Here is a 19,419-nt window from a genome sequence, read left to right on the forward strand (position 1 = left end):
TTATTATACAATGGCAGACAAATTGACTGTAATCACTCTTACCTACAATTAACTCAAAATGTATATGGACAGATCCTATTACACACACTCAGCCATCAATTACTATTACTATTACAATTAATAAATGAGTCAATGACAAAAAATGATTTTCAGGTGTTTCTTTGAATGTAAAAGGTAATTATTATCTATTTATCTACAATACTTGTATATTATCGCACTTGAATCTAAATCTTTACTTAATTACCTAGCTTCCTAGTGCTATAAGCAACTGCAATAAACTACACTAGACACGATGCAGTGTGAATCTATTCTAACAACTGGGGCATTCTGTAAAAAACCAGCCACCCAACGAAAAAATTTGTACGCTATATTTTTCGTAATTTTTTACGTGTACATAAAAACAAAATGTCTTACTTTTTTTATTTTAAATTCTAAAACATCGGTTGATCCGTTCAAAATTGTAGTTTCTCAAAAGATTTTCGGCCGCATTACTTTAACTATATATAGGGTGGCTACCCTACATTCGAAAATCCGCCATGATCGGTAATTTGTTAGCTGCTTATTATACAATTCAGTCAACCAATGTTGCTCAACATGACCAGCACTCAACAAATAAAACAGTGAACAGCTAACCGGCTGTGTTTGTTTCTGAAATCCCTTGTTTCAGGTTATAAAATTTGTTTTATATTATTTTTTGGTTTGCATTTGCCGGTCTTGCTCCCGCTATTGGCACTTTCTTTTCTGAATTCTATAAGTTTCCGTGCGAATGTTGCAATGTCGGAGGAGCAAGTATATCTAACATTTTCCGAGCTGCCTCTGCGGCCGACGCTCGTGAGAATAAGTTAGCTCACTCGATGGCTAAGGAATCACATGGTTCGAAACATTCATTCTCTGCATAGGACCCAGTCTCCCGACTGCCCGTCAATACTGATGAAGTCATAAAAGAAGCAGATTTCAAGGTGCCTAGGAATTCTAAGGCTACTGCCCTTGATGCTAATAGGTGACTTTTTGAAGTTTTTCATGAATCGTCTTATAAATATATAGACATGGTTTATGTAAATGCAGTTGTCGAAGGACGAAAGGACGCAGGGCACTGCGCCAACCACCCCGATGATAGAAATCGGGGTGGTGCTACTGTCATCAACTCCTCCCTGAACTATCATTAAACCAACACAATAACCGAGCCCCACCTGCAAGCAACTGCTATAAATTTGATCACTGCGTTTAGAAGAATTCCGTTTTGCGCTGTATTCTGTCCTCCTGGTCATCGTCTTTCGTAGCCAGCTGAGGGATTTTCGTAGCCGCTTCATTACTTGAGGATATTGGAATGCAAGTTATCCAGCTCAAGATCCCAGCCTCCTTACCCAATTTATAAACAAATTCTTTATAAGCAATTCTTTGCTGAGAACGCCTTCCAGCTCAAGTGCTTAGCCGCCATGCGCAAGTCATAAACAATTTCTTATAAACAATTCCTACCTCAGAACCCATTACTCAGCTTTCCCACGGAATCCCAATTTGGTCCCCCACTTCAGTAGAAGTTCATTACTAAAAACTGCAGAGTAATCCGTTTAGCAATCGAGCAGAGAATTTGATCATCCAATTTCCCGACTCCCTTGAGTCCATCTCTTGCCCAACTCTTAATGAGTTCCCCAATTCTCTTAAACAGAGGTTTGCTTATCAGATAATCGGCAGTCGGTTGTTGCATCAGAGAAGATCAGTTCTAACAAAAAATAATTGTGAACAGTGAAATAAAAATCGATATTAAGGAAAGTTTTTTATAAGTGAATAAAAAATAAAAATATATTTTTTTAAACACCATATCTATTGGGGTTGCAGACGGTCCTGCTCTCGGGGAAACACTCTGATGTCCGTTGTCTGTAGCTCAACCATGCCTACAAGGTAAGTTCCAAAGTAAACAGGACTTTTTGAATCTAGCGCCCTCTAGTGGCGCCATCTATATGTCAACTGGTGCGTTAGAATCTTCTATCGTTTATCGACTTCCAGTAAAAATTTCATGACATTTCATTTATTGGAAGTGAGGTTATTGCGTTTTAAGTGTCAGTATGTTTTTGTCATCGGAGCGAAAATGAGCTTCGAACAAAGAGCCAACATTAAATTTTGTTTTAAAATTGGTAAAACTTTTACCGAAACGTTCAATTGATGAAACAAGTTTATGGCGATGATTGCCTATCCCGTAGCAGAGTGCACGAGTGGCTTCAACGTTTTCAAAGTGGTCGTGAGGACATAAATGACGATGCACATGTGGGCCAACCAAAATCCGTGATCACCGAAAATTCCATCGAAACTGTGCGTGAATTCATAAAAAATCAGCCGAAATCATCATTGAAATTCATGGAAATAGAATTGAACATCTCCAAAACATCGATTTATCGCATTTTGACTGAACATTTGGGCTTACAAAAGGTGTGTGCACGGTTTGTTCCGCACACATTGACTGACGCCCAAAAATTGCTCAAAATTCAACATTCGAAGGACATTATTAAAGAGGCAAAAAAAGACCCGAACTTCCTTTACAAGATTGTGACTGGTGACGAAACGTGGTGTTTTCAATATGATCCCGAAACGAAACGCCAGAGTGCTGAATGGAAGGCGCCGGACGAGCCGAAACCCAAAAAATCGCGCCTGGAGAAGTCAAAAGTGAAGACAATGCTGATTTGTTTTTATGATTCCAAGGGTATTGTCCACAAAGAATTTGTTCACCCGGCCAAAACGTTAATGCGGTATTCTACCTTGGAGTTTTGAAGCGTTTGGTGCGCCGTATTCGACGCGTTCGGCCCGAATATCGCGAAGATGGACGTTGGAAGTCGATAATGCGCCGTCTCATTGATCGACGCTTGGGTCCGACTATTTGACCAAAAATCACATTTTAACCATCAACCACTCCCCGTATTCACCTGATATGGCACCGTGCGACTTCTACCTTTTTGGAAAAATGCATTTGCATTTAGAGGCCATTCAAAAGGCTTGCACCGGCATACTGGCGGCCATACCTGGCAACGAGCTAAAACACTCGTTCGACATGCTTTTGGACCGTGCAAAACGCTGTATTAAAGCAGAAGGAGACTATTTTGAATAAAATAAATTGATTTTGCCGAAAAAACTATTTGTTCTGTCTTTTTTTTAAAAGTCCTGTTTACTTTGGAACTCACCTTGTATTCTAGCCACTGTGAGCCCATACATTTTTCTTGGAACAATGATCATCTTCCGACTGCCATTGATTTTCAGTGTATCGAGGCATCCAGTGCAGCCACCTTACAATCTCCGAGTTTTTGGGCCTTTCCTCTGATCATATTTCGCTCCCGATATATTTCCTATCAGGTCATTGCCAGGACTAGGTTTTAACCGCGGGTGCCGGGCTCATTGCTTTGACTAAGGATTATTCCGAATAACGTTGACTCCTTTGCTCAGGTTTTGGTAGACAAGATCTATCAAGCTGCCCCTCCTGCTAGAAGTGTACCTGTTCCTCCGCCAACATAGGCTTGTTCGAAAGCCAGAAGTGCAGTCGTGGATGAGGACAAGACATACCATGGACTTGGCAAGTGGAACTCACAAAAGTCCTCCGATTGGCAAAATCAATATTTTTTGAGAATCATCTTGGTGCCATTGATCCTTACCAGAAGTTTGGATTCGCATGGAAATGCACACACAATCTGAAAAGGTATTTCCATCACAGGTTTTCTCTTTAACGAAGCAATGGCACATGGGCTCACTGTGATTCTGAAACAGTATAAGTATTTGCACACGATCTGGAAAATCGCTTTACTCCGTTTGATTTTGCAACAACCCAGAAAAATCGGACAAGGCTTGGACTCCCTTTCGGGCCTTCTGTTGTTGTGCGATTAGTGGATTAAGAAGAGGTCCCTAATAATATTATGCGATTGGTCCCGACAAAAGCTCCTGGCATGGATAAGGTTTATGGTAAAGTAGCAAACACTCATTAACACAGCTCTGCCTACTTTTCCTTGGAAACGTGCGCTAGTTACATACATTTTTTCAAGAAGGTAAAAGCCCGCAGGCTGATAAGTCTTCTATCCACGTTTTCCAAGATTTTTCAGCGGATCGTACTTAATGGGCTCCTGGACATTGATGCCTTTAGTAATGCTCTACCAAACCATACGTTTGGTTTTCGTAGCCGCTTCTCCGCTATTGGACATGTTCACAGAGTATTGAGCCACAATCTAGATGCCTTATAAGGTCATAAATACTGATTGGCCGTTTTTCTTGATGTCAAAGAGGCATTTGATAGGGTTTGCCATAAAGGTCTTCTCTACAAACTAATGCCGCTGTTACCCGAGGGACTCTGGAAGCTCGTTGTAATTTCTAGTTGACATTAGTTAACATCTATCTGGACTACGTGGAATTCGTGCTGGTGTCCCACAGGGAAGCATTCCTGTCCCGGTTCTGTACAGAATGTACACCTCGGATCTCCAAAACCCTCTTACTCGTGGTACACTTCTTGACACCTATGCAGATGATACTGCATTCCTAGCATCCCATCTTCAGCCTCCTGGCGTGTACAGAACCAGGCGTTATTGAATGAGTTGAATGCTGTCTTCTCGGTGGAATATTGCGCTGAACGTTGATAAAACGCAACACTTTACTCTTGTTCTCATAGCCTTTACTTGGATGGAAATAGAGTTAAGCATCAGAAGGTAGCTTAGCTTGGTGTTATTCTTGAATGCCGTCTTTGCTGAAAGGATCAGATTTAACGAGTCAACGCATCAGCAAGGACGAAACTGGAAACAATGGACTGGATCCTTGAGGCTCTTTCCAAACATTTTTATTACCAACTACCCCTTTTACTGTACGAGTACGGGTATAAAAACATTTAAAGGAGCGAATTTCATTCCTAAAGAAACAATTTCGTCCTTAAAGAAAACTACTTTTATTATCAAATCGTTTATACACTCACTTATATTAACACCGAACTTATTAATGGTTAGAAAATATAAATATAGGTATATGTACACGAATTTATATTCGAAGGTGAATCTCTTCGGGCGAAATTTGGGTGGAATGCTTACGTACATCAATACAAATTTCACCCGAATAGTTTTTACATTTTTGAGTTCTCCAGTGTTGCAAGTAAAACTTTTCTTGGGCTTACTCTACAAAGAACTAAGTAATATAATAGATTTTGATTAAAAACAACAACATTTAATAAAAAAAAGACACTGAATCCAATTCGAATGTACTAAATAATAACTCTTGCCTGGACCAAATTGTTTTATTTTCCCGAAATAATTTAAAGCAAACATTATAAATATTCTATTGTTTTATAAACGCTATGTCGACTCATAACTCGTCAGTAAGGCAGCATCAACCGGCTCTAAGCAACTGGGACACGTAAGACTCCTCAACAACCAATCGTCTATACATTTAACATGATAAATGTGCATGCAAGGAAGATAGCGCACAGATTCATCAACACAGAATTCTGCCATGCAAATTACACATTCTCGTACTTTTTTCGAGCTCCCGTCATACGTTCCAATGGGCAAATGCTGCATTAATCCAATACGCTTAGCAATCTTTACTTGATTTTCATCTGAAAGTTGTCGATTGATTGAAGGTGTTCGATTTGAGGAAGCTGAGGTGGTGGGGTAAAATACTGGTTGATACTGTTCGTCCTGCTGAAAAGAAAATGTCCATGAAGGTCAGTTTCACGAAATTTTAAATGAGAAATTCTATAAGTATACAAAAAAAGGTAAAAAGGTATAGTCGAGTGGCCCGACTATCAAATATCCCGTTACTCTGTTGACTATTTTCAAAATAATTAGGCTTGCACATTACTTAAAATGCATATTTGATTTCAGGCTGACAAATGACGCCGGCATCGTGTTTTCAGACTATTAATAATAATACAATCTCTTAAAATGTTTATAAATGTTTAAGTGAGGTATTTATTAGCAAAATATAAATGCAAGATTGGTTTAAAGTTTAAGAGTTACCACAACAGAAGACAGCTTATACCTAACAGCAGAAAATATCAGCAGAAGCACTGAAAACTTAATGGAAAATTCCTTGTAAATAGGCCAGCAAAAAGGCACTAAATATAATATTTAGCAAAACAAAAAGTTGAACTTTTTGCTTAGAAGCAACTTGTTACGTAAGTATTCTTTTTTGATTCTTAGAAAAAGAAAACAATAATGGTTTGTAGCCAAACATGCTTAGACTTGTATTTAAAAATTCCATTTTAAATATGTCGCGTCCGTAATTTACCTTTTTTATTTTATGTCTAAGAACTGGCTGGAGTATGTCTGATATTTTAACATAAACAAAACAATCTCTTCTTCACACGTATTTATAATTTTAAGAAGGGTTCGTTTCACCATGCAATGATATTTTGTTTTTCATTTGAGTTTGTAATATGCACTGGGCGGTTATTTCTGACTGTGAGGGTAGGCAGCATGTTGGCCAGGACTTCAGATGGCTTTAAGGCACACGTACTTCAACCCTGCAGGAAGTCAGTGCAGTTTCTACTAATAGTCAGTGAATTATTATACTATACACATACATTTGCCCGAAAGCACTGATCAAGATCATAATATAGCCAACCTTTTTTTGCGCTGTTTTTTTAAACAACTTATTTAGCTTCAAGTCTCCCAAGTCCGTCAACCAAATTCCATGTCCAAGTCAAAACTTATTTTGTGCCCGTGTATTACGCCGGAGTTCCAGCAGGTCATACACACGTAACTATAATGGTATTTTATAACTACCAGTTATACCAACGCTTTTTATACCCTTGCAGAGGGTATATTGATTTCAGTCAGAAATTTGCAACGCAGTGAAGGAGACGTTTCCGACCCCATAAAGTATATATATTCTTGATCAGCATGACTAGACGAGTCGATTTAGCCATGTCCGTCTGTCTGCCCGTCCGGATGAACGCTGAGATCTCGGAAACTATAAGAGCTAGGCTATTGAGATTTGGCGTGCAGATTCCTGAGCTTCTTACGCAGCGCAAGTTTGTTTTAGCAGAGTGTCACGCCCACTCTAGCGCCCACAAACCGCCCAAAACTGTGACTCCTACAGTTTTGATGCTAGAATAAAAATTTTAACTGAAATGTATTGTTCTCATCAATACCTATCGAGGTTTGCCACGCCCACTTTAACGCCCACAAACTTCAAAAAATCGTAAATATGAACGCGAATATCTCGGAAAATATCGAAGATAGAGAAATGGGATTTCAGATTTAGATTCCGTAGGCTTGAGCGCAGCGCAAGTTTGTTACGCGAATATGCCACGCCCACTCTAACGCTCACAAACCGCCCAAGCCTGTGGCACCCACAATTTTGATGCTAGATAAAAAATGTTAACTGAAATGTATTGTTCCCATCAATATCTATCGATTGATCTAAAAAAAAAAATTTGCCACGCCCTCTCTAACGCCCGTAACGCTTCAATCTGTCTACCGCCGGTAGGTGGCGCATTTCAAAATTTCCCTTTAGCGGAGTACCGGGTATCTGGTACTAGACTAAAGCGTTCTTCCTTGTTTTTAACATACAAGTATGTACTTATATTAATAAATGAATTCTTTGTTATCGTCAAAACAACCAAAACACATTAAATTCTAACAATAACAAAATAAAAGTAAGGATAACACTTTTTGGGTCTCTACCAGGCGTCCAGAAAAACTAGCATGGACACAAACCGCGTTTTTTTTTTATATTTTCATGTTTTTAGTTAAGTTGACCCCATTCGATCGAAACTAACCCCTAAGGTGTCAGTCAAATTTTATGAACTAGCGTTCATGAATTGTCAACAAACGGGCTTAGGCACTTTTTGACTTTTTGAAAGTTTCGAGCGCATTTTTTTCTGGGTGAAGTTAACGTCTTTCAAATTACGGTTAAGGTTATTACGCTATTGACTATTATTTTTAAGTAGTATTTGGCGTTCAGAAATTTTGACTTTATGAACGACATAAGAGCTTGAAAAATGTAAATCGTACTATTTAGCAAACTGTCAAAGTTAAAAATCAACTCCACATCATCTAAACGAATATATAATATGCCTAAATACCCCAACCACTAAGGATATAAAAAGGAAATAAATAATGGGGTGAGTGTATAAATTTCATACAAAATCCGCCCTAGTGTACGGTCTACACTAAGGCGGTCAAAAAAATGAAATCAGCCATATCTTTGATTCAATACTGAGGTTTAAGTTTTACGCATTTGCAAATTTGTAAAAATTCTAATGTTAAGCTTGCTATATAAAAAAGGGACCTAAATAAACATGCCCGTATTTTACGGACTCCTAATTCTGCGTGCGATCTTTTCCAATTTTTCGCAGTAGGATTATAAATCCCTAAGCAAATACATTAATAATTATAACGGTATTTGAAAATCTGTACTCTAGCTAGGTAAAAGGTATCCAAATATTTGTATACCTATGGTTAAAGCTACAAGAAAATTATAGCTTAGTAAACGTATCAACACTGCAAATATACATACATGGTATAATGGCTGTGTTCCGCTGTTTTGCCCGTTAATACTGTCATTGCCTCGTAAAAGTGAAATGTCATCTGATCTGCTTATTTTCAAGCAATTACCCATTTTATCCGTTTTAGAAGGATTTACCTGAAATACATAACTTGTGTTAAATAAATGTATACATAATTGCCTTCTTAAACGTACTTATCGTCTTAAAGCAAAATATTGGCCTCTTTGGCTGGTTCCAATTTAACGTACATAAGATGTTTCTTCTAACTTAATCGACTCGATAACTTTAGAAGCTAATGCGACGCACATAGGGCCATTTATCTTTTTGTTGTAATAAATCAAATCTTTTGAACCAATTATAAAAATTTAATAATCTAAGAGATAAGTAATGGCACAACCTATAAAATTAACGTTTTAATTTAATGTAGTAAAACGATTATATTTAGTTACCATTTTTTTAGGTAACATTTTAAAAAGATTAAAAAATATCCTGAAAACGGTTTTTGATTTGTTATTATAATAAAAACAAGTAAAACTCACTAATAAAACTAATCGTCACCCAAAACAATACAAAGTTTAAATTAAAACCCATTTTTTTAAAGAACTTATAACATAAAAACAGATTATTTTTGTATATTCTTAATACTAAAGATCATTATTTTGCCTATTTACAAATTGTTTTTGAACTATTTGCACTTTTATTCGATCGGATGCGTTTCCGACCCCATAAAGCATATATATAGCAGGGTCACTAGCCGAGTCGATCGAGCAATGTCCGTGTCTGTCCGGCCGCATGAACGCTGTGATCTCGGAAATTACAATGCTAGAAAGTTGGTCCTAGGCTTGCAGGTTCTAGAGATTATTACGCAGCGCAAATTTATTTCAGCAATGTGCCACGCCCACTCAAACCGCCCAAAACTGTGGCGCCCACAGTGATGCTAGAAAAACAAATTTAACTGAAATGTATTGGTCTCGTCAATACCTATCGATAATGTGTGTATGTAACTAATTGCAGACTAAGAGAGAGCAGCGTGAGCGGCTAACTTATTCTATTGAATAATTAACAATTTAAGCAATTTGTTCTTTTTGTCTCCCCTCTATCTCTCCAATAAACTAAATACCAATTTCAATTATCTAATTCCAATTAGGTTAATGTAAAATTTAAATTATTAAAAAACAATAGAAGGGCCGCGGTATGGGGGCTTCTCGCTCTTCGCAGTACTTCTCTTTTCATTCTGACATGCAGTGCATTCACATAAGCTTAAAAAAAGAGACCAAAGATCGTTCACCCCGTATTGAAAAGCAATAGAAGTCAGTAAAAGGACCGAAATGTTGCGCACGTAACAGAGCTGTAAATCTTTTTTTTTCCCAATAGTCTTCGACTTAATCTTGTACGGCGAATCCCGTGTGCGTAATAAGATTTTTTTGGGAATCTTCGAAGCGTTTTTCAATTTCAAAGCGGTCATCCTAACATTTTAACATAACTTTTATCCATTTTCAATTTTAGTGCTTAGCTTAACGGGTATCTGATGGTCGAGACACTCGACTATAGCGTTCTCTCTTGTTTTAGTTATTTTGTTAAAATGATAAAGTGGCCAGGCCTTCCTATCAAACAAAATTTCCGTAAATGTCTCAGTGATTGTCTCCTTCTGGGGTCTTCATCTTAATAATCCGCGGTCTTTTTCATTCATGAATAGATTGCTCTATATATTGGAGCCTATCAAAAATGTCAGTGTGGTGAATATTAGTTTCAACTAAAAAATGTGTTGTTAAAGTCCATATTGGGTCATTTTGTTCTTAAAAGTTAGCAGTAAACTTTGTTTAGAAGAAAGGCGAGTCAGAAATATCACACCGCTCAATAAGTTCCCGGCCTAACAAGGAAAAACTTTTTTTTTTTTTTTTGAAAATTTTGTTTTATTCATCAATATAGTTTCCATCTACGGCTATACACTCAGTCCAGCGCTTCTCCAACCTTTCTATGCCATTTTTGTAGAAAGATGAACTTTTACCCTCAAAATAGGTCTCAGTATCGACAATCACCTCTTCATTTGATAGATATCTCTTGCCTTGGAGGTGCTTCTTGAGATCTGAAAAAAGCCAGTAGTCACTGGGGGCCATATCTGGAGAATAAGGTGGGTGCGGCAGAAGTTCGAACCTCAATTCACTCAATTTCACCATTGTTGCCATAGACTTGTGGCATGGTGGATTATCCTGGTGAAACAGTGGTTTCTTCTTGGCCATATGTGGACGTTTTTCCTTGATAACGCGATCCAATCGATCCAGCAGTTTTATATAATATTCGCTGTTTATTGTTTTACCTTTTTCCAGGTAGTCTATAAATAAAATCCCATGTGCATCCCAAAATACAGAAGCCATAACCTTACCCGCCGATATTTGTGTTTTGGGACGCTTCGGACGGCTTTCACCGGCTACCACCCACTCAGAAGACGGACGATTGGATTCTGGAGTATAGTGGTGTATCCAGGTTTCATCCATGGTTACGTAACGGCGAAAAAAATCGGTCCTATTGCGCTTCAACATGCTTAAACACGTCTCGGAAGCATCGATGCGTTGTTGCTTTTGGTCCGGTCCACTTCGAGCAGAGCTTTCTCATGTCCAAATGTTCATGTAATATCGTAAACACACTGCCTTCCGATATCTTTGAGGCATCAGCTATCTCCTTTAATTTCAATTTGCGATCGGCCAATACTATTTTTCGGATTTTTGCCACATTTTCTGGCGTAACTGCTGTTTTTGGGCGACCACTGCGTTCAGCGTCTTTGGTGTCCACACGACCACGTTTAAATTCATTGTACCAATCTTTGATGGTTGATTTTCCCGGAGAAGAATCTGGGTAATGTTTATCAAGCCAAGCTTTTGCTTCTACTGTATTTTTTCCTATCAAAAAACAGTGCTTAATCAGGACACGAAACTCCTTTTTTTCCATATTGTAGAAAAACCCAAAGGTTGTATTACTTAAAAATTTGTAACTTAAAAGCACGTGGTCACAGAGTTGTATAATTTTTACACAGAGCTTATGATAATCGACACTTTCGATAAAAAATATCTATATTTGCTTACTACTGCTCCTTATATAATCGGGCCGCGAACTAATTGAGCGATGCGATAAGTAATACGGTGCCGATGCCTACATTTACACGATGCCACGATGCCAGTTTTGACAGTTCGTTTCACTGTTTCGTCTAGGCTTTCAAGTTGTCAGACTCAACCCCAGCCTATGAACATGTTACATGTGTTTTATTGTTTACAAGTTAATGTAGTGGTCTTGCCTACTAAGTTCTCTTTTTATTTCAAATGTTCTTGGATTGGCATTCCTTTTCAGAGCGAGGCAGGTTCAGTCTAACGTAGTCTGAGCATGGGCATGAGTGGGATAGACACTTTTACTAAAAAAAGTGTTTTAGTATTGGAAGTGTAAAATGAAATCGCTTTTGGAGTTTTCTGAGAAGAAGTCATGCCGTGCCAGAAAACGTTTCGCCAAGAGTCCTGAAAAGGATAAATCGGAACCAGGATATAAAAGGTAATATTTGTCAATCTTTGTTGTACTCGTGTTGAAATAATGGTTTTAAATCGGCGTTTTAAAAACTACAAGTTATTAAGTGCTTAAACTAAAAGCCTTAAGAAATCGGGTGTAGATTTTATTGCTTTACTTTTAGTGACCAATGTTCTGATACTTGGTTTTGATATATTAGGTCCACTTGGCCTTTTCCCAAAAATAAATATGCACTTTTATCGATAAAAGCTACAGGTAATACTCTAGTTTACGGTCCTCACCCCCAAAACTCTCGAAAAAATTATCCTCGACGGACCGCGAATTCTTAAGAATTTACATGAAGAAATAAAAGGCGCGGTCTGCCATGGTTCTCTTGTAATCGAATTTCAAAGTTACGTGTTCTTCTATAAAAATAAAGTAGCCTTTTTCACGACTTGCTTGATTTTTTATAAAAATCATGTAGGCTTTTGAATTTTTGTAACGCAACTACAAAATGTCTCTGTGCGAGTCGTGCAACGTTACTTTCGGGAGTTTCCTTCCTGAAGAAACACAAATCCCACACCACATTAATTCATGGCATCTTCACAGCGATGGCCAATTTATACAATTCAAAGGTAAAATTATTTGATGTATGTACAAATTGGGCATACAATTTAAAAAAAAATCACCTCATTTTTTTTTTTTAATTTATGCCAATCATGTTTTGGACGATTTTTATTAAGTTTTACGTTTACGAATTTTTAGTTTTCTTTTTTTAAACATACATCAAATATATTCTTATAAAATATATACCGATATGAAATGAAGGTGCGGAAAAATGTTAATGATTAAATAAAAAAACCATACAAATTAGATTGTGTATTATTTAATGCTTTACAGATTTAGATTAAATTTGTCTGCAGTCACGACTTTTTCATAGATCGCGGTCCATGGACTACTATGTGTTGGCTCCTGTAAGTCAACAACCGCGATTTCTTCAGACTCGCTTTACTAGTTTAAAAGTTACGGGCGTACGAAATGTAATTTAATTTTATTTTATTTTATTTGTCCACTAACATAACGGCGTTTTCCAAAAGTGGCGAAACTAAAGTTTATTGTATAGTAATAATATTGTATATAGTATTGGTCAAGGCCTTGTCTTGCTTTCTTGAAAGAAGTGATTCAATTTTCCTTTTATACGGCAAAGCTCAAGTTTGTAATACCAGTACGACAAAAAAGAAGTTGGTACAAACATTAAAATGTGATATTTTACAGTAAGAAACACATCTCTGCGGGACGAACTAAAAATTCTTTGAAAATTGTAAGTTGCTTACAAGAAATGATTCCATTTCACCAGTAGAAGACGTCTTACAAATGAGAACCTGTCAGGTACCCGTTACTCAGCTAAAGGGAGTGTGAGGGATTGCATATTCATAATTTTTTAACGTATGATCAATCTGAATCTAAATATTTTTAGAAAGTAAATGGGTATTGATAATAATGAAAACAAAATGAAGTTTACTCAACAAGTAACGGATATAACTACATGCAATCAAAATAAAATGTACCCTAAATTTTAGAAAACAGCCATTCAAATCTTTTTTTTCTAAATACAAGAAATTTGTTTCAAAGTCAACGAAATTCTTTCTTGTATCAAAAAAAACTCTACTTAAATATAAGAAATGTTTACCATAAACTAGAATCTAAAAAAACAAGAAAGGAAGTTAGCTTCGGCAAGCCGAAGCTTATATACCCTTGCAGCTATAATTATTTAATTTAAAAACACAAAAAATGATATTCCCAATAGTATAAGATAATATGTCAAAAAACCTACCAATTTTCCGATCGTTACTATGGCAGCTATATGATATAGTCATCCGATTTTGATAAAATTAAATTCGAAACTCAGAACTAATTAAAAAATGTTCTTTCCAAGCGTAGGAGGTTATATGTTGAAAAACACCGAAGCTATAATTTGATTCATATTATTTTTCCACCAATTTTCCGATCGTTCCTATGGCAGCTATATGATATAGTCGTCCGATTTTGAACTAATTAAAAAATGTTATTTCCAAGCGTAGGAGGTTATATGTTGAAAAACACCGAAGCTATAATTTGTTTCATATTATTTTTCCACCAATTTTCCGATCGTTCCTATGGCAGCTATATGATATAGTCGTCCGATTTCGATAAAATTTAATTCGAAATTCAAAACTAATTGAAAAATGTTATTTCCAAGCTTAGGAGGTTGTATGCTAAAAAACAGCAAAGATATAATTTTTTAAAATTTTTGTTTCCGATTATTCCTGTGGGATCTATAAGATATAGTTGTCCGATCCGACTGGTTCCGACATATATACTACCTGCAAAAGATATAAGACTTTTGGGAAAGTTTCAGCCCGATAGCTTTAAAACTGAGAGACTAGTTTGCGTAGAAACGGACGGACAGACGGACAGACGGACGGACGGACAGACGGACAGACGGACAGACGGACGGACGGACAGACGGACAGACGGACATGGCTCGATCGACTCGTCTAGTCATGCTGATCAAGAATATATATACTTTATGGGGTCGGAAACGTCTCCTTCACTGCGTTGCAAGCTTCTGACTGAAATCAATATACCCTCTGCAAGGGTATAAATATAAATATTTTCTTAAAAATAAAAATATATGTTTTTGCATGAACGGTCGTACCGAAATATTTAATTTCAGAACTTGTCAGCGGCCGGCTGCTGTATCTTTAGCGCAGGGGGTTAAAGCGTTGGTTAGAAATCGATGTGACGCTGGTTCGTGACCCAATGACACCCTTTTATTTTTTTTTATTATGAATAATTTTTGTATCACCATGCCAAACGCTAAAATGTAGCTATTTTTGGGGTAAAGATCTTCACTATTAACTTAAGTAAAGTAAATAATGAACATAAATTGCATTAAAAAGCATAGATACCTATAACGCGAATAGTACAGAATACGGTTTGCTGAACCCAACTTATGTGCGACAGTGGCCCAGTACATAGTGTGTTCGCACTTCGCGCGTAAGACTCGGTTCCGATCCCGCCGGCGGACAAATAACTATGGTGATTTTTTTTTAAATAAATTGTTAACTATTAGATCAGGGTCAGTTGTAAAATAACATTCATGAATGGGTGCCCTGAAGCCGTTTTCATCGATGGGAGCCTTATATGTCGTCCTAAAGGACTCTAACCATGCAAAAATGCACGGCACGACGATACAAAGCTTTGAGTGGCCAGGGAGGCGAAATGACAATGACAACCCTCAGATCTACTCAGCACTGATCTACAGCTGTGTTCATTAAAATAGCAGTGCGGCAGAAGCGAAACTATATAACGGTTTATTAGCATAGTCCTTTTTGTCAGTTAATCGTTAGTACATTTTTTTTGTATAATGGATCATAGAGATAAAAAACAAACAAAAACCCCATTAGATTGGTTCTGTTTTTGGGTTATTTTCTTATTTTTGCACACGGGCACAACATTTTGGCTGTTCACTGAAATAGAATTTTTTGATTTTCTTCCTGGAAAAGTCCCGAAAATGTGAAAAAATTGGTGAAAATTGGTTTAATAAAGACCATTATTATTAATTGAACCATAATTCACTATAACTATGGAAAAAATTAACTTTAGTGGGTAGAGGAGCTCATTGCTTCAAGGGGGAAAGGAAACAATGATTGAGCTTAGAAAGGAGGGCAAATCGTATCAATATATTCAGTGTCCCTTAAAATTTTCATATGAACCGAAGCCCGAAAAACGTTGTGCGATACGGAAAACCCCAATTGTAGAGGACGTACGCAAAGTGCGCTTCAGCAAAGCTTTTCCTTTTGCATCCTGTAGGACTATAAATGCGGATCTGAGCTTGGGAATCTGTGATGGCACTGTTCTCCGAGGTCTGTTAGATGAAAATTTGAATGCTAGAAGTCCACGAAAGGAGACATTACTTGGTAAAAGACACCCCAAAGATAGGTTGAAGTTTGCCAAAAGCCACTTTAACCAGCCACTTTCAGAAGGTCGATTTATCCTTTGGACAGATGAGTCTTAGCTGGTGTTTTTTGGTGGAACAGGTTCAAAATAGTATTTTCGTCGACCACCAAACACCGAGTACCACCCAAACCATACGCTCAAGATCGCTCAGGTCGTAAGCACTGCTATTTCAATGAACACAGCTGTAAGTTTAGGATTAGGTCCTTGGCAAGGGTATCCCAACTTTTCAACGGTATTGTAGATGCCGATATCTCAGCGCCATACGGACAGCCTGATCAAGAATATACCCTTTATAGGGTCGGAAACGCTTGCTTCTACCAGTTACATACCTTCAGACGAGCCCAATATATTCTTTTACTCTACATATGTACATACATATGTTTGAATAACGGGTAGAAAGTGGTGTTCCGCATTAGGTAAATGCTTAATTTAGGTTTTATTTAGGGTTTTATTGTAAGGATACAGGGATAATTTGATAAGGATACATTAAGGTGATATTTTCACAACTTTTCCCGAATCTAAATACCTTTTCTGCAAAACTGAATCACTTGTTGTATAAAAAGTACCTTTGGTTGGGCAAGGCTACCTCTACCTATAAGGGTCGTAAGTAGACTTCTGCACTCACGGTAAGCCGTTAGAACACTTTCGTTAAGAACCGAATGGGTTTTAATCATATAGTTTCCTTTCTTTCTGTTTTAACTAAAATTTTCGATTGCTGTTTAAACACTTAAACACACCATTTCACGTTAAGGTTACATACTGCTACATATTTAACAGAGGCTGATGAATAAGAAAATACATTTATATAGCCTCCGATTTTAGCAGAAAAGTAATACATTTATATGTACATCCTTGTGTACATATGTACAACACACATGATTTTAATAGTAGGGAACAGCCTTGAACCGTGAAAAACCAAGTGCTTTTATTGTGTCCCATGTATTAAAAGACGAATTGTACCTTGTACGTCGAGTATTTACCTATTTGATAAAATATATTCCAATATCAACGTCTCTTTGTTTGTAGGACCGTAAAGCATACATACTAATACATTTAAACCACTAAACGAAAGTTGTGTACAACGTAAAATACTATTTCATTAAGTGGGATTGGGATATTACAGACACATATGCAGCTAAATAAAGTAGGCCCTGTCCATACCAAGGCTAGATCCCAACTTACATCAGCTGTTTGTTGTTGTTTCGACGACCGGCGAAAATAATAACAAGGAAGAACGCTATAGAAAAGTGCCTCGACAATCAGATTCCCGTTACTCAGCTAACATTATTATTATTATTGAACATTAATAATATTCACCACCAGACTTGCCTTTTCTTAAATTGCTTCAGCTGATTGACAGTAAGATCATGCTAGATGCAATGCTTGTCAACTCTAAAACATCGTTCAAACTACAAGAATACGATTTTTCTACCAGTGAAACTCTTAGCCGACCTGACTACAAGGCTTAAGCATAGTACTCACATCGACGAAAACCGCGAGCTAACCATAGGAGTGAGCGAGAGGTAAATACGCGGCTAAGGCCTTTCGTCGGGTCTGTTTTTCAACGCGGTACCAGAAAAAATACCAGATTAAGCGAGTGAACTTCGATGACCGCCGTCAGCCGCTGCCCAAAGAATAAAAAATTTAATCTTTGGCGGTGTTTGTGCTGAAGTTTTGGAAAGAAAAAATTAAAAATGGAAGAAAAACCCCAAAAACGCCTGCAGAACGTCAGTGCAGATGAAAAAGGACGCCTTATCCAAGCTGTGGCCTATTATTGTGGGACTTCACCAACAGGAAGCAATACCACAACAGGGCAAATCCGCAGATTAGTTGAGGTGCTGGATGAGATCCACTAGAATATCCAGGTGGGAAGAACATGCCGAGTGAGACTTCGCTCTCTATATAAACATCCTGCCGTGCATAAGTGGGACGAGAAGGAAGCTTTAAACTGCTAGTTTACATAAATAAAAATATTTTGAATATTTGTATTTTAATTTCTTTGTACACCAGCAGACTTTTCTTTTTTAAATTGCTCCAAAAATTTCGGTCACACTACAAATAATATGATTTTTCGACTGATAATCATATAGACGAAAACGGTTCGCCAGCTATAGGAAAGATCGAAAGGGAAAATGAGCGGCTAACACTTTTTGTCGTCTCTTTTTTTCACCAATCAAAATCAGATAAGCTACTGAAATACCAGATAAATTACCAGATTTCTTGAGTGAATTTTGATAGGCGCCGGAAAGAATAAAAAATTAAATCCTTAGCTGTTTGTGCAGAACTGTGTCGTATGAAATACAACAAATGTATGGGAGAAACACGACAAAAATGCTAACGGGAATTACGTGTAGATATAAAAGTACGCATAATCTAACCTTTGGGACTTAAAGCCTAGTACTCAGATCGGCTAAGAGTTTCACTAGTCGAAAAATCTTACTCTTCGTAATGTGACCGAAGTTTTCAAAGTTCACCCGCCATGCATGTGGCATGGTCTTACCGTCAAGCAGCTGGGCTTGTCAAACGGAAAACAAATCAATTGGAGCAATTTAAAAAAGAAGAGTGCTGGTGAAAAAGAAATTAAAATAAAAATAAACGAAATTTTCAACGAATGTTTTTATTTATGTAAATTAGAAGTTGAAGGCTTCCTACTTGTCCCACGGGTGCTTCGCCATCTTTCCCGCGCCATTTGTAGTCCAGCTCCAAGCTGGCCAATAATGGCTGGTAATGGCTCCTCCAGCTGTCCCTTAGCGGGCAACCTTATTTCCTCCTCCCTATAGAAGCCGGCGCATCCTCTATCTCCGCTCCATCACCAGCTGCCAAGTAGCTGGTGAAGGAAGAGTCCTTAATGAAGAGCTCGTCGGAGATCGGGATTCTCTAGGGGATTTCCTCCAGCTCTTCAACTATTCTGCGGATTTGCCCCGTTGTGGTATTGCTTCCTGTCGGTCAAGTCACACAATAATGGGCAACAGCTTGGATTAGGCGTCCTTTTTCATCTGCACTGACCTCCTTTAGCCGTTTTGGGTGTTTTTCTTCCAAATTTAATTTTTAAATTCCCCACCGCTTCTGCACGAACACCGCCAAAGATTAAATTTCTTATTCTTTGTGGCGCGGCCAACGGCGTTCATCGAAAATTCACTCGCGAAATCAGGTATTTTTTCTGGTATTTCCTTAGCTCATCTGAGTACCGCGCTGTAAAACAGACCCGACGAAAAGCTTTAACCGCCTATTTGCCTCTCGCTCACTCCTATGGTTAGCTCGCGGTTTTCATCGATGTGAGTACTAGGCTTTATGAAGGATTGGAGGAATTCTATTATAGAAACTTTGGTCACACTCTAACGAGTAAGTCCACGCTACTGTTGAGAAGCCCCTTCCATCTGAACAGGCTATAACGTTCCATGGTTGGTTGCGTTGCCATTCTGTGGAAAGATGCGATGTATTTGCGACGTAAGAGTGACTCC

The 19,419-nt window shown here is 37.7% G+C and overlaps 1 protein-coding gene across 6 annotated transcripts; it reads right to left on the reverse strand.

Moving 5' to 3' along the window:
- Positions 1-4,904: 4,904 nt before the first annotated feature.
- Positions 4,905-17,046, reverse strand: LOC119555340 (RING finger protein 11). Of its 6 annotated transcripts, none has more exons than XM_037866955.1 (3): positions 16,939-17,046; positions 8,479-8,604; positions 4,905-5,654 (listed from the first exon to the last, which is right to left on the reverse strand). In XM_037866955.1, the coding sequence occupies exons 2-3, from the start codon at positions 8,578-8,580 to the stop codon at positions 5,307-5,309; spliced, it is 450 nt and encodes a 149-aa protein (XP_037722883.1). In that variant the 5' UTR covers positions 8,581-8,604; positions 16,939-17,046; the 3' UTR covers positions 4,905-5,306. The 6 variants fall into 6 exon arrangements, with proteins under 6 accessions (XP_037722883.1, XP_037722808.1, XP_037722722.1 ...); XM_037866880.1 differs by lacking the exon at positions 16,939-17,046 and adding an exon at positions 16,696-16,836; XM_037866794.1 differs by lacking the exon at positions 16,939-17,046 and adding an exon at positions 16,525-16,647 and having other exon boundaries at positions 4,905-5,651.
- Positions 17,047-19,419: the final 2,373 nt, after the last annotated feature.

The sequence above is a fragment of the Drosophila subpulchrella genome, chromosome 4 (genome assembly GCF_014743375.2).
Source record: "Drosophila subpulchrella strain 33 F10 #4 breed RU33 chromosome 4, RU_Dsub_v1.1 Primary Assembly, whole genome shotgun sequence".
NCBI lineage: Eukaryota > Metazoa > Arthropoda > Insecta > Diptera > Drosophilidae > Drosophila > Drosophila subpulchrella.